This window comes from Neolamprologus brichardi, chromosome 15 (assembly GCF_056152115.1).
Source record: "Neolamprologus brichardi isolate AB-2024 chromosome 15, ASM5615211v1, whole genome shotgun sequence".
NCBI lineage: Eukaryota > Metazoa > Chordata > Actinopteri > Cichliformes > Cichlidae > Neolamprologus > Neolamprologus brichardi.
In genome coordinates this window covers 32,277,887-32,289,408 of record NC_142118.1, presented here as the reverse complement: position 1 = coordinate 32,289,408, position 11,522 = coordinate 32,277,887, and the positions used below count along the sequence as shown (strand labels likewise).

At 36.5% G+C, this 11,522-nt stretch overlaps 1 protein-coding gene across 1 annotated transcript in view; it reads left to right on the top strand.

Moving 5' to 3' along the window:
* Positions 1-11,522, top strand: part of LOC102787537 (E3 ubiquitin-protein ligase rnf213-alpha-like) — a 50,766-nt gene that overhangs the window by 19,910 nt on the left and 19,334 nt on the right. The window contains exons 16-32 of the mRNA XM_087852877.1: positions 2-132; positions 360-455; positions 556-677; positions 891-1,004; positions 1,145-1,194; positions 1,660-1,810; positions 4,238-4,373; positions 4,612-4,794; positions 5,696-5,798; positions 7,004-7,191; positions 8,309-8,429; positions 8,790-8,890; positions 8,993-9,172; positions 10,010-10,170; positions 10,357-10,459; positions 10,650-10,764; positions 11,316-11,520. Coding sequence (XP_087709003.1) covers positions 2-132; positions 360-455; positions 556-677; positions 891-1,004; positions 1,145-1,194; positions 1,660-1,810; positions 4,238-4,373; positions 4,612-4,794; positions 5,696-5,798; positions 7,004-7,191; positions 8,309-8,429; positions 8,790-8,890; positions 8,993-9,172; positions 10,010-10,170; positions 10,357-10,459; positions 10,650-10,764; positions 11,316-11,520 — 2,260 coding nt within the window. The remainder of the gene's footprint in view (position 1; positions 133-359; positions 456-555; positions 678-890; positions 1,005-1,144; positions 1,195-1,659; positions 1,811-4,237; positions 4,374-4,611; positions 4,795-5,695; positions 5,799-7,003; positions 7,192-8,308; positions 8,430-8,789; positions 8,891-8,992; positions 9,173-10,009; positions 10,171-10,356; positions 10,460-10,649; positions 10,765-11,315; positions 11,521-11,522) is intronic.

Sequence of the window (11,522 nt, the reverse complement as noted above, 5' to 3'; positions counted from 1 at the left end):
GGTTACAACCTTTTCCAGGCTGCTCACTGCAACAGACACTCAACAGCTGCAGAACCAGATAAAGCTGGATGCTGTACAGCTGCTATCACTCCAGCAGTTTGATACTGAGTACTCTTTCCTCAAGAAAATCAGGTATGCATTTATAATATAAATAAATAAATCATCTGCTCATAATTAAACTGATCACCTGTCTTTTTTTTTTTTTACACCCTTGTGCTTTTATATCTTGTGATCTTTCTTATTATAATCAATTAAAATTAATGGTGTCTATTATAGTGAGTAGATGTATGGATCCACAAACCACTTAGTTATTGTTGTGTTTATTCAAATATATGTTTTACTATATGTCTCAATACTAGGGAATTTCTGGGCTCAACACTTGCAGACAAAGTGCTTATTATCCAAGCGGAGTATGATGAAGGCTCCCACAGAAGGAATATTCTTTCTTCAGCCAAGTGAGCAGGAAGATCATCCCATAATGACTTTTATATAATTTGCTAACATTAGTGCAAAATTTCTAATTTTCTCTCTTACTTTCTTGTTTGAATTTCAAAGATATTCGTGCTTCAATGAAATAAACAAGTATGACACTACTGATGACATGAAGACGTTTGTGTACTTTGTCATCAAGCTACCTCGAATGGAGGGTGGGACGACCTATGTTGGTTTTCAAGGCGGTTAGTCCTGCCACACACAGACACACACACACACACAAAGCAAAGGTTTTATTTCATGTCAGCAAATTTGTGATGTTTTAATGTTAATATATATTTTAATAAACATGTTTCATGTTTAATGTGTTATGTAACACATTAAACATGAACATCACAAAATTGAGTGTTCACAGAGGACAACAGTTAACTGTGTCTTTCTTATTCATACCTTTTCAGGTCCTTGGAGATCTGTTCACATCGATGATCTCAGAAGATCAAAAGAGTTTGTTTCAGATGTTCTTTCTTTGAAAAACCAACGCATCAGTGATCTTTTTGAAGATCCACCTGAGGGTAAATCACCAATTGTTTTTCCTTTTGTATACTACTACTACTACTACTACTACTACTACTACTACTACTAATAATAATAATAATAATAATAATAATAATAATAATAATAATAACAATAATAATAATTCTTTTTTTCCAAGCCATGGAGACAGAAGATTACACCGGTGTACCACAAATAGCTGAATCCACTGTAAGTGTTATTTACCACATTTAAACCTTGATAGAATATCGGTATTTCCACACAACCAAAGTGCAGTTTATTCATCTCTGAGTTGGTTTAACATTTATTACCACTTTCCCTCTTTTACATTTATTGTCTTCTTTTTTCAATACTTTTAATCAGTGGTAATCAAATCCGATATCCAGTGATGATATTTAAAATATTGCAATGATATCAATATGGGGAAAAAATTGATTTTTTTAATTTAAATGTTTCTTTGAATTCAAACAGCTGCATCTGTCAGAAAATCTTTGATTCTGAGTTATGTAAGACAGTTTCACTGGTTGACTAATATATCCCACCCACTTGACAGTTACTCTTCTGAGAATGCAGTGATAGCAGTAAGCAGTGGTTTAAATGTTGTGTGTGTTAATCATTGCTATTAATTTTCTTATTAATAATAATTCACAATTATTTTGTGATAATTTTTTTCAGGTTTTGGAAGATGCATTTGATACTATAGATCTGGTGAGAAGTTGTGTGCAGAGTGCAGTGAGCATGCTGAGAGATGAAGTGGACAGTGGAGAATTTAGCACCAAGAGGGTTGAAAATCTGCTCACTCTTCTGGATGGAAATTATACTCAAGGTTAGAAAATAATGATGTAAATGTAACACCCATCCCACACAGCAAATCCAGCATGTCCAAATTAACACTGTCAGATTTGATTTCAACACTATTAAAGTGTCTATATGGGTCCACACCAGAGAGTGTTAATTTAACTCTTTTTGGAGAGTTGGTACATTAACTCTGATTTAGTGTTAAACACCAAATCTGCCTGGAGTTGATAATTTAACACTTGGTGTTAAGAGTTTATATATTAACTCTCAAAGAGTATTTTAGTTTAACTACGTAAGAGTTATCTTCTAATTAATTCTAAAAAGTGGGAATTTTACTGTTCTGAACTTCTAGAAATTTCTTTTGGAAATAAACATTTACTAAAAAGACACGAAGGTTTTTGAAAAACATTTATTCTGAACTGTGCACCACAATTTAAAAACATTTTCTGAAAGATGTAACAGTGTACATGTTCTAACTTTCATTAGAATTTTGTTTATCAAAAGGTCTGACATAGGTGAGCTGGTAAATGCAAATAACAGCATTCTCATCACTTATTTCTTCAATACAATATGCATGTCCTTCATTCATCACTTTGTGGAACTTCAACGCACTTCTGCTCTCCCCCATATTCCATCTTCACAAGCATATACTATGTGGAGATTGAATATAAATTAGTTGACACTAATTAATGGCACAAATAATCCAGTAATCAATTGCAGCACAGTAAAAAAAAAGATATCCTCTTTGAGCCATTACTTGTGTAAAGTATTTTACCAAAAGACAAGGACACAGACAACAGGTAATACTGAACTAAATGTAAAACCTCAACCTTTTTCATTTTTACCTAAACCGTGTGCACAAAACTCTGGAGGGATCTAAATGCTAACGTAGAACCCAGTCAGGACGTCTGCTACTGCTGTTTGCTCATTTTTTTTATTTTATGGGAGATCGTTTTCAGGCTTCAAGTAGCACCATTATACCAACATTTCACATTCTAGACATTGTTTTAAGTGTATTTGACCAAAAATCTGACTGAAAATTCACATGCAAGCTTTTTTTCAAGGCTGTGGTATTTGCCCGCAAACAATACCTTTCAGCTAGCTAAAACAGAATATTATGCTATCACCGAGCAACATGGCTAATGCCTTTCACACAGCTTTGTCTCAACTCCAAAGAGCCACAGAAGTAAAAGCTAATAATAATAATTGAAACAATCTTTGAAAAAATGACTTACCAAGCATGGCAAACAACTCAAATATGTAGAGCAAAATGTTCTGAAACGGCTTCACTTCAGCTTCGATTGGAGTCTATGGTGCTGGGGGCGGAGTCTGTGAATTTACTCTATTAGTGTCATAGTCCCTGTAGGAGTTCAGAGTTAAGAGGTCAAAAGTTAATGTTTCCATTGTAACACCTCCAGATTTGACATAGAAACACTCATTTTTAACACTCGATTTTAACTACTATCATTTTACACCTCAGAGTTACATTAAAAGAATGTGACTCTACTTACAGTAAAATTAACTCTACTTTTGCAAGAAGACTACTAACACCAAAACATTTAACACTTTTGAATTTGCTGTGCACGTTCTATTGAGAGGGGTCCTGGGTTCCTCTTGTTACTTACTACTGATACTCCCTTTTTGATGCTTGTGACATGAAATGTGCAATAAAATAGACTATATGGAAATGAACCACAGACAAGCAGGTCAATTATAAATTCAACTCCACTTTAGTAATGATTAGCTCCAATAACACAAAAGGTAAGGTATCTAATATCAACTGTAACCAAATAATTAAATAATATGGTGGGCCCACACACACTCTCACCGACACACACACCTTAACTGCAACAGTCTTTCTGTGTTAGCAAACACCTCGTTGCAGGCCTGAGTCGTGGCTCGGGTGCGTTGGGACCTAAAACAACATGGCCGCTTCACTTGTTGTCAAGCACTAAAATAAAAGCACGTGCAAACGACAGTACTCATGGCTCCAGGCAGTTCAAGGGGCTAGTCGGGGAAACTGGGTCAAGGCCACCAGCAAGGCACAGCAGCAGCACTCACAGCTGCTGTATTCACATATTCTCACGTTAACACATAAGAAAAACAGAAGGGACCTCTCTGGCCTGCCAGCAAAGACCTCTGTGTCCTCCTACTGAATTAAATAACCCTGCTAAAGTCCGATTTACATACTGTTACATACTCTGTCAGCAATATTAACATTTGCTAAATACATGAGTACAGAGCAGGACATGAGCTAAGCAAACATACTAGGCTAAGTTAGCAGCTAACAGTCAGCCCGTTTTACATGGCAACTTAAGACACAAGTTTCAAACAAAACTCAGATTCATATTTACCTCACAGTAGGGTCAGTGTTATGCACAGCTACAATGAAACTGCAGCCAAAAAGCATTTTGATGAAAAAAATGTGATGACATAAATTAATTTTGTTTTCAAGGAGTGTTTGCAGAAATTGTGAGGAAGCGTCTTCACTCACTGTTAAAGGATTATGAGGTCAACATCCCCAATCCAAAAAGCTGGGTCCTGAATGAGGCATCTAATGTCATTTCTCTTCAAGAAGGAGGGACATTTCTGTAAGTTTCTGTAACATTTGCCTCATGCCATACCTTTTTTTTTTGGGGGGGGGGGGGGGGGGGGGGGGGGTATTTCATACATCACTTATTCATCATTTATTGAAATACATTTTATGTCAAATGTAAAATACACAACTCCAAACAAGACACAACAGTTACTTGTCTCACCTGTAACCCTGGGTTGATATCAGCAAATGTCAGGCTGATTTTGTGAAAGTTGCATGAATATCTCTTTCAGGCACACACTGTGGAGGAAAATCCAAGCGGTTGTCACTCCACTTCTGGCCTACTTGGTCTCCATCATTGACCGAGATTGCAATATGGACCTTCTCTTGGATGATGAAGAAGATATCAGGAACCTCTGGCTTGAAATTTTTGGGAACAAAGAGATGCTCAGTGTGCCGTATGTGAGGGTGGAAAGGTATCTTTTGGTTATGGTATTTGCTCATATCAGATTGGACCCCTTTGCCTTCAGAACTGCCTAATTCTTGTGCATATTGATATGATAGCATCACACAGTTGATGAAGATTTGTTGGTTGCACATCTCTGATGTCAATCTCCCACATCTATTGGATTGAAATTTGGTAACTGTGGAGGCCATTTGAGTGCAGAGAATTCTTTCTCATGCTCAAGAAACCACTTTGTGATAATTTGATCTTTGGGACATAGTGCAAAGCAGCCATCAGATGGGTACACGGTCATCATAAAGGAATGAACATTGTCACCTGTAATACGTAGGCTATGGTGTTTAATTACATGTAGTTGGTACTAAGGGGCCCATGGTTTGGCCAAAGGATATCTCCCACACCATTACACCAGCAGCAGCTGGAACTATTGATACAAAGTAGGATGGATCCATAAGGGTGCAGTAGAAGAATTTGACACTCTCCAGCTTTGGCAAGTTCATACAAACGTTAGCCTCACTTGCTTGTTCTTAGCTAACAGGAATTGTATCCAGTGTTGTCTTCTGCAGCTTTAGAAGCCCACCTGCTTTAAGATTTGATGTGTTTGTGTTCAGAGATGCAACCCTAGCAATGATTATGTTTTAAAATACCAATTGATGATCAGGTTGTTTTGTCAAAATGCACTGAGTTACTGTCTTTGGCTGATTAGAAAGTTAATGAGCAGCTGAACAATTGTAACTAATTAAGTAGCTGGTCAGTGTATTCAGTGCAAATTGTTTGACTTTGGGGTTTTTTAAGGGACAGTCTTTTTAAATGATCAGTGGTAAAATTACTCTTGTCAAAGTGGTTAATTTTCTGGCACATCATCTATTTAAAAATAGCATTTGTAAAAAAAATTAATCTTGGCCCTCTTACAGAGTATTAATGGTACAAAGCCACATCACAGGTGGCCACACCATGTGCTGCCGCATGCCATTCAGTTGGTGGATCAAAGACTTCCTAGATGGGCTCATGATGCAAGCAAGACAATCAAAACATCAAAGTAAATATGCCTTGAAGTTGTGCTTTAATTGTTAGTTTAAACCTTTTTTTAAATTGAATCCTAATATATTAATGGAACTCTTACCTTTTTAAAAATTTCTTACAGAGCATTCGTTTGGGGATTTCCATGATTTGTTCTTGAAAACTCCACTTGGCACTTACATGGCAAAAAATGTGAATGAAAAATTGAAAAAAGAATTTTTCAAAAAGTACCTGCAGGATTTCATTTCCATGACCATGAAAGTGGCATCAGATGAAAAATTAGAGGTGAGATGAATGAAGGAAAATGCACAATAACTGCCTCCATTAGTACAATGTGACTTTTCATTTCCTCAAATATAGGCTTGCTGCATGTTTTCTTGAAAATGCTTATGTTCGATTAATGTTACCTTTGGTTTGAGGTAAATCCCACTACCCAACAACATAAAATCCAATAAGAAGAAAAAAATCACTGCACAAACTTTTCTCAGTTGTCACAACCGTCCAGTTTACTACACTCTAATATAGTGGAGCAATTAGGATTAGCTAAATCTTTTCATCAAAGTACTGGTAAAAACTAATCATTAAAGGTAACTTTAAAGGTTCAAATAGAAGTTTGCTGGAATGAGTGTGGAAGTATTATAATGCATAGCAACAATGTGGAACAGATCAAAGCAATGCTTTGTTAATTACACTTTGTATTTGGTGCTTTACATGGCTCTGAGTGGGACATAATCCATTCAGAATTTTTTCAATCAAAATAATACATTAAATGTAATGCCAGTTTAAGTTGCTAATATTCCAAACAAATATTGTGTCAGTAATCTACTTGGGCCTTTACTCCTCAGCTACTTTGTCAGGCCATGGCCAGCTGTGTTGACGAAATACAGAGACAAAAACGAGATGATGAGCTTTCTCTACCGCTCATCCACATTGCCTATCATTTTTGCCAAAGCCGTCTTCAGAACCTTTCACGGATGATTTCTCTACACACTGAAATTGTTTCACCTTTGCAAAGAAACCAGCAAATTAGACGTTGTCCTGAAATGGTAAGTGTATTTCTTCATTCCTGGTGCTCTGAGAATTTATTTATAAAATTGCCTTTAGGGTGTGGATATTTTTTAACAATCATAGAACTGTTCAAAGGATATTATAAATATTAGAAAACTGCTTAATCACTTGCAAACTGTTTTGTTCTGCTGTAGGTTTTGGATGTCTATGCAGCCAAGGCATGTGTTGAAAGCCTGGAACCTTGTAATTTAGAGAGTGATACCCACTGCCAGCATTGGCTGAGGAAGGTGAAGAAAGTGCAGGCTTCACTGGAATTGATTTGCTCTCAAAATAATCTTCAACAATATGGTGAGCACTGCAAGAAAGTACTCCGTGATGTCAGGTAAGATACTGATGCAGTGAAAGTAGAATTTTGTTGCCCACTTCTCTCTAGTGTTGACTGAAAGAAACTACGAAAGATTTTTGTAGTTATTTATTGTAATGACTTCTTATGGGGATTTTTTAATGCAGTATATTCTTATTTTAGCAAAGATGCAGCACACCTATTTAAACACAAGATCTGTGACATTAAAGTGTCAACCTGTGCTTCCCCCCATTGCTAACCAACATGTTTAGTAAATCCTAGCACAGGTGTAAAATGCTGACTTTGATAGTGCTGTAGGGGTGGGTGATATAGCCCTAAAGTCATGTCAAAACATTATAAAAAAATCTGTAATAATGATATTTCTGATGATATAGAAACAAAAAACGTAACTTTTTTTTTGTGTGATTGCAGCTTGCGGGCAGCAACATGTATGAGTGCAAATAAAATAAAGGGCATTGTCCTCTTTTCCAATGAGCTGCTGTCAATGATGACACAATCTCATTTTAAGTGTGAATATATTGCCAGTATAAATGACCCAGTATAAGTCAAATGTAAGCACAAAAGTAGCCCACGTAATATCTTCCTGGAAATTCTAAGTATGAAATAACCACTAGTACTAGTTGAACACTAACTAAAGTAACTCAACTCAACTGTGTAATTCTACAATGCTGCACAGTATCATCACATAATAAAACTGAAAATTATTTTCTATTTGGGACATTGTATGTTGGGTCAAGCTTTTCAGCCAACTTCTTGTCCTGCTTTACCACTATGTGACCACAGCATAAATTTCCATCCACCGCTGGCTCTTCCTGATAATTAGCAAGTGTAGCTTGTTGAGTCGGTTGTTTACATTTGGGTGGCACATCAACAGCTACTAGTATCTCCTTCTTCATAGTCTTCCATATTTTGTACTCTGCTTTGTTATTGGTTATTTAAGTAGCTCCATGTTTTTTACTCAGTTGTCTTTAGAGGCTGACACGGAGCTCAGTCGTGCCTAAGCTTATCTTGTTGTTTGAAGCATTAATATTTTATATCACATAAAAATTACCAGGATGATATGACACAGCTCTATTAGTGTATATATATAATCAAGAACATACTAACTTTGATCATGGTCTGTAATATTTTGCAGTCATGGTTGGAAGCGCATCTACATCCTCTCGTTGTTTGTGGAACATTTGATGCTGGGTTTCCAAAATGAAGACAATCAGCTCAGGACACTGGTCTTGAACCACATTAAAACCCTTAGTAGAGTAAGTGTGTTTTGTATATGTGTGTGTTTGTTTTTAGTTTATGTTTTGTTTTGTTTTAAACAAAAGGTCACAGTCACACCTAATCAAATAACCAATCATTATTCAGTGCAAATTGTTTGATTTAGGTTTAATTTACAAAATGAAAAGACCTCTGTATTGTCCAATACATCAGCAATTTTGCCTACGCAAGATGATGGAGGCACTCTTTTTGTCTGTAACCTGTCCATATTGCACAGAAGTCTGTTTTAATGAGACAAAGCACCTTAGTTGGGCATAAGATTGTTTTGTTCTTCTGTCTTAAATAAATTAATATAATGATTATAATTACTGTATTCTTTATTATTTTAACCTATGTTTAAGGCTGTGGAGACACACTCGGATGTAAAGTCTACACAGGCTTTTGAAGCAGTAGTTGAAGTCCTGAAGTCCTGTAAACAGGGGGCAACTAATCAGATTTTCAGGTAAAGCCTTGTTTTGCTTTAAGCTGGCCTTTAAATTAATTTATATGAAATATGGAAGAATTTAAAGATAATTTGATTGATGTTGGTTGCATTTTCCTGAAGGTTTGGAGGTGAATGTGGGGTGTGCATGAGAGAGCCTCTAGAACCAGTGGGGCTGCCATGCTATCACATCTACTGCTTAACGTGTATCAAGGAAAGCCTTGATGCAGGACCGGCGTTCTGTCCCACCTGCCGCCAACAATTACCAGATGACTTCCAGCCACATGTTTCTGAAGACACAAGGTGAGATTGTTTATTTGTGTAAATAGCTGATAACACACGTGTAAACATTCACAGGCTGTTTTTCACATTCATAACTATACAGCTGCTTTATATTACAACCTTCTCAGAAATACCTTAAACAGCTTTAAACTTAAAGAGTATGTGTAAAGTTTTTCAATCTTAAGGCTTCAGCAAAGGTTCAATCCAGAGTGCTGACATGATACGTGTTACAGGCTTATCCTACTAGAGTATTTGAAGGAATTACCTAATTGATAATAAGTAGATATGCAAAACATCTCACAGGTGGAACCTACTACTGTCTGTATGCGTCAGGGTAACAAGATTGGCTCCTTTTGCCCCTTCCCTGGTTCAAACTGTTATGGCAGGATTGCCATATTTGCCTTTATGAAATATAGTTACAGGCTGCCACTTATAAGCGATGTGTCACCCATTCGTTCTACAACATTTTCAAATATAGCAGTACAGTGGCTTGTTGCACTTTTGCCTCACAGCAACATGGTCATGGGTTCAAACCTGGGTAAGGTTGTTCTTTGTTGAGGTTGCATATTTAACCTGTGCTGGTGAAGGTTTTCTCTGGGAGCTCAGGTTTCTTCTGCTGTGAAAATAAAAACTAAGTTAATGCTATGTCATCCCAGGACACTCTTGCAAAAGAGAGTCTCAATCTCAAGAGTTTCACTTTATAATTAAATATATTGTTTTGTAGTGTGCATAAAACACAGTATCAGTAAGCACATTGACATCCTGAGAGAGAATCAGTTCTGGGGAATCAGGTTACAAAGCTTAACGTTTGGCATAGTGCATATACATATGCTTAATTTACATTTTGTATCTCTCCAGAGCATCTATCAAGAAAAATGCAGGATTCAGGCAACGTTGCAACGGTTTCTTTATTGATCTGCTCTCTACTATGTGCTTCAAGGACAATACACCTCCAGATGGAGGTGTCATCGCCCACCTTTTTTCCTACCTGATGACTGAGACAGGTACCACTTTGGGGGGTTTTCACCTTCTTCTCTAAAGAATCTGGAATCCAGGGATAATTTCTCATGTGATCACTACAACCATAAATAATATAAATCATTTCCTTCCAGATTTCAAAAATTACAAAAAAAGTGATCAAAATCTGCTAGAATAAATTACTCTCGGTCTTTTTTAATGTTAACTTTAGATTATTTTCCAAACAGATCAGAAAGAGATTCACACCAAAGCTTTATCACCTTTTGACGAGTCTCCAGATAAAAACCCAGTTGTGCGATCTGTAATTCTCAAACTGCTACTGAAATTCAGGTAGGCATCCTACTATAAATATGTCACTGTAAAATTACTCTTAGTCTGAATTAACATAGATGTTTCAATGTTTTGAGCAGTGTTGAAAAGTTTCTCAGCATTGGGAATTTTGCATGTTTAGTGATAAAATGTGTGAAAAGACTTGAACTTGTTTACCTTACCCTCTATGATTGACCTAACTGTGTTTCAGCTTTGAAGAGGTCATGAAATATTTGCAGCAGCATTTGTCATCTGTTGAAGAAAGCAGATTTGTTGATGATGTGGATAAAACAGAGCTCTATGCCTTATACATCAACTGTTTGGAGGTAAAACTAGAAAAAAAACCTTTGGAAATAATATGTAATAGTGTTACATTATACAAATAAACTGATGAGAAGAAGGTTTCACCTTTTTAGGAATAAAAAAGGATTTATAAAGACATTTTTTAAATTTTTCTAAAGCAAGTGGTAACTGAAGAATAACCACAACCTTTTAGGGAGCATGTATTATTCTCCAAAAACAAAAGTCTCTAAAAGGACATCTGAAATTCTGTTTTCTACTGTTTGGTCTTTTTTCTACTTATAGTTGTGAACATGAACGTGAAACCCACTAACATAATGTAAATATTCTCCTTCTGGAATGAAACTTAAACTGGTGATCAGCAGAAGGAGGAGTCCTCTCTGCTGGATTTAATGTAAATGTAAAAGTAGTTTCAGTCTACTGGAGTTGTTTATGTATTCTCAAACATATGTAGTTATCCAGCTATATCTGAACAGGGCACAGTTTGAATACCAGCAGTATGACAAACTCCTTGGTTTTTTTTGCTTGTTGCTGATAGACGTCAGATGAAGTGACAGTTAACTGGTGATATTTGCAGGACTCCATCTGGGAGAAAATGCCTCAGGAGGGCAACAAAGCTGCAGAGTTACAGTGTTTCATTAATGAAACACAGTTCCTGCAGTCCTTTTTGGCTGAAGTCACTTCTGCCCCAGCAACAGTCTCTATTCAACACCTCCAGCATATTGCCCGACTGCGTGTGACCCTCATCATGGCTTCCCAGCTCATCAGTGACAGACTGTCAGGT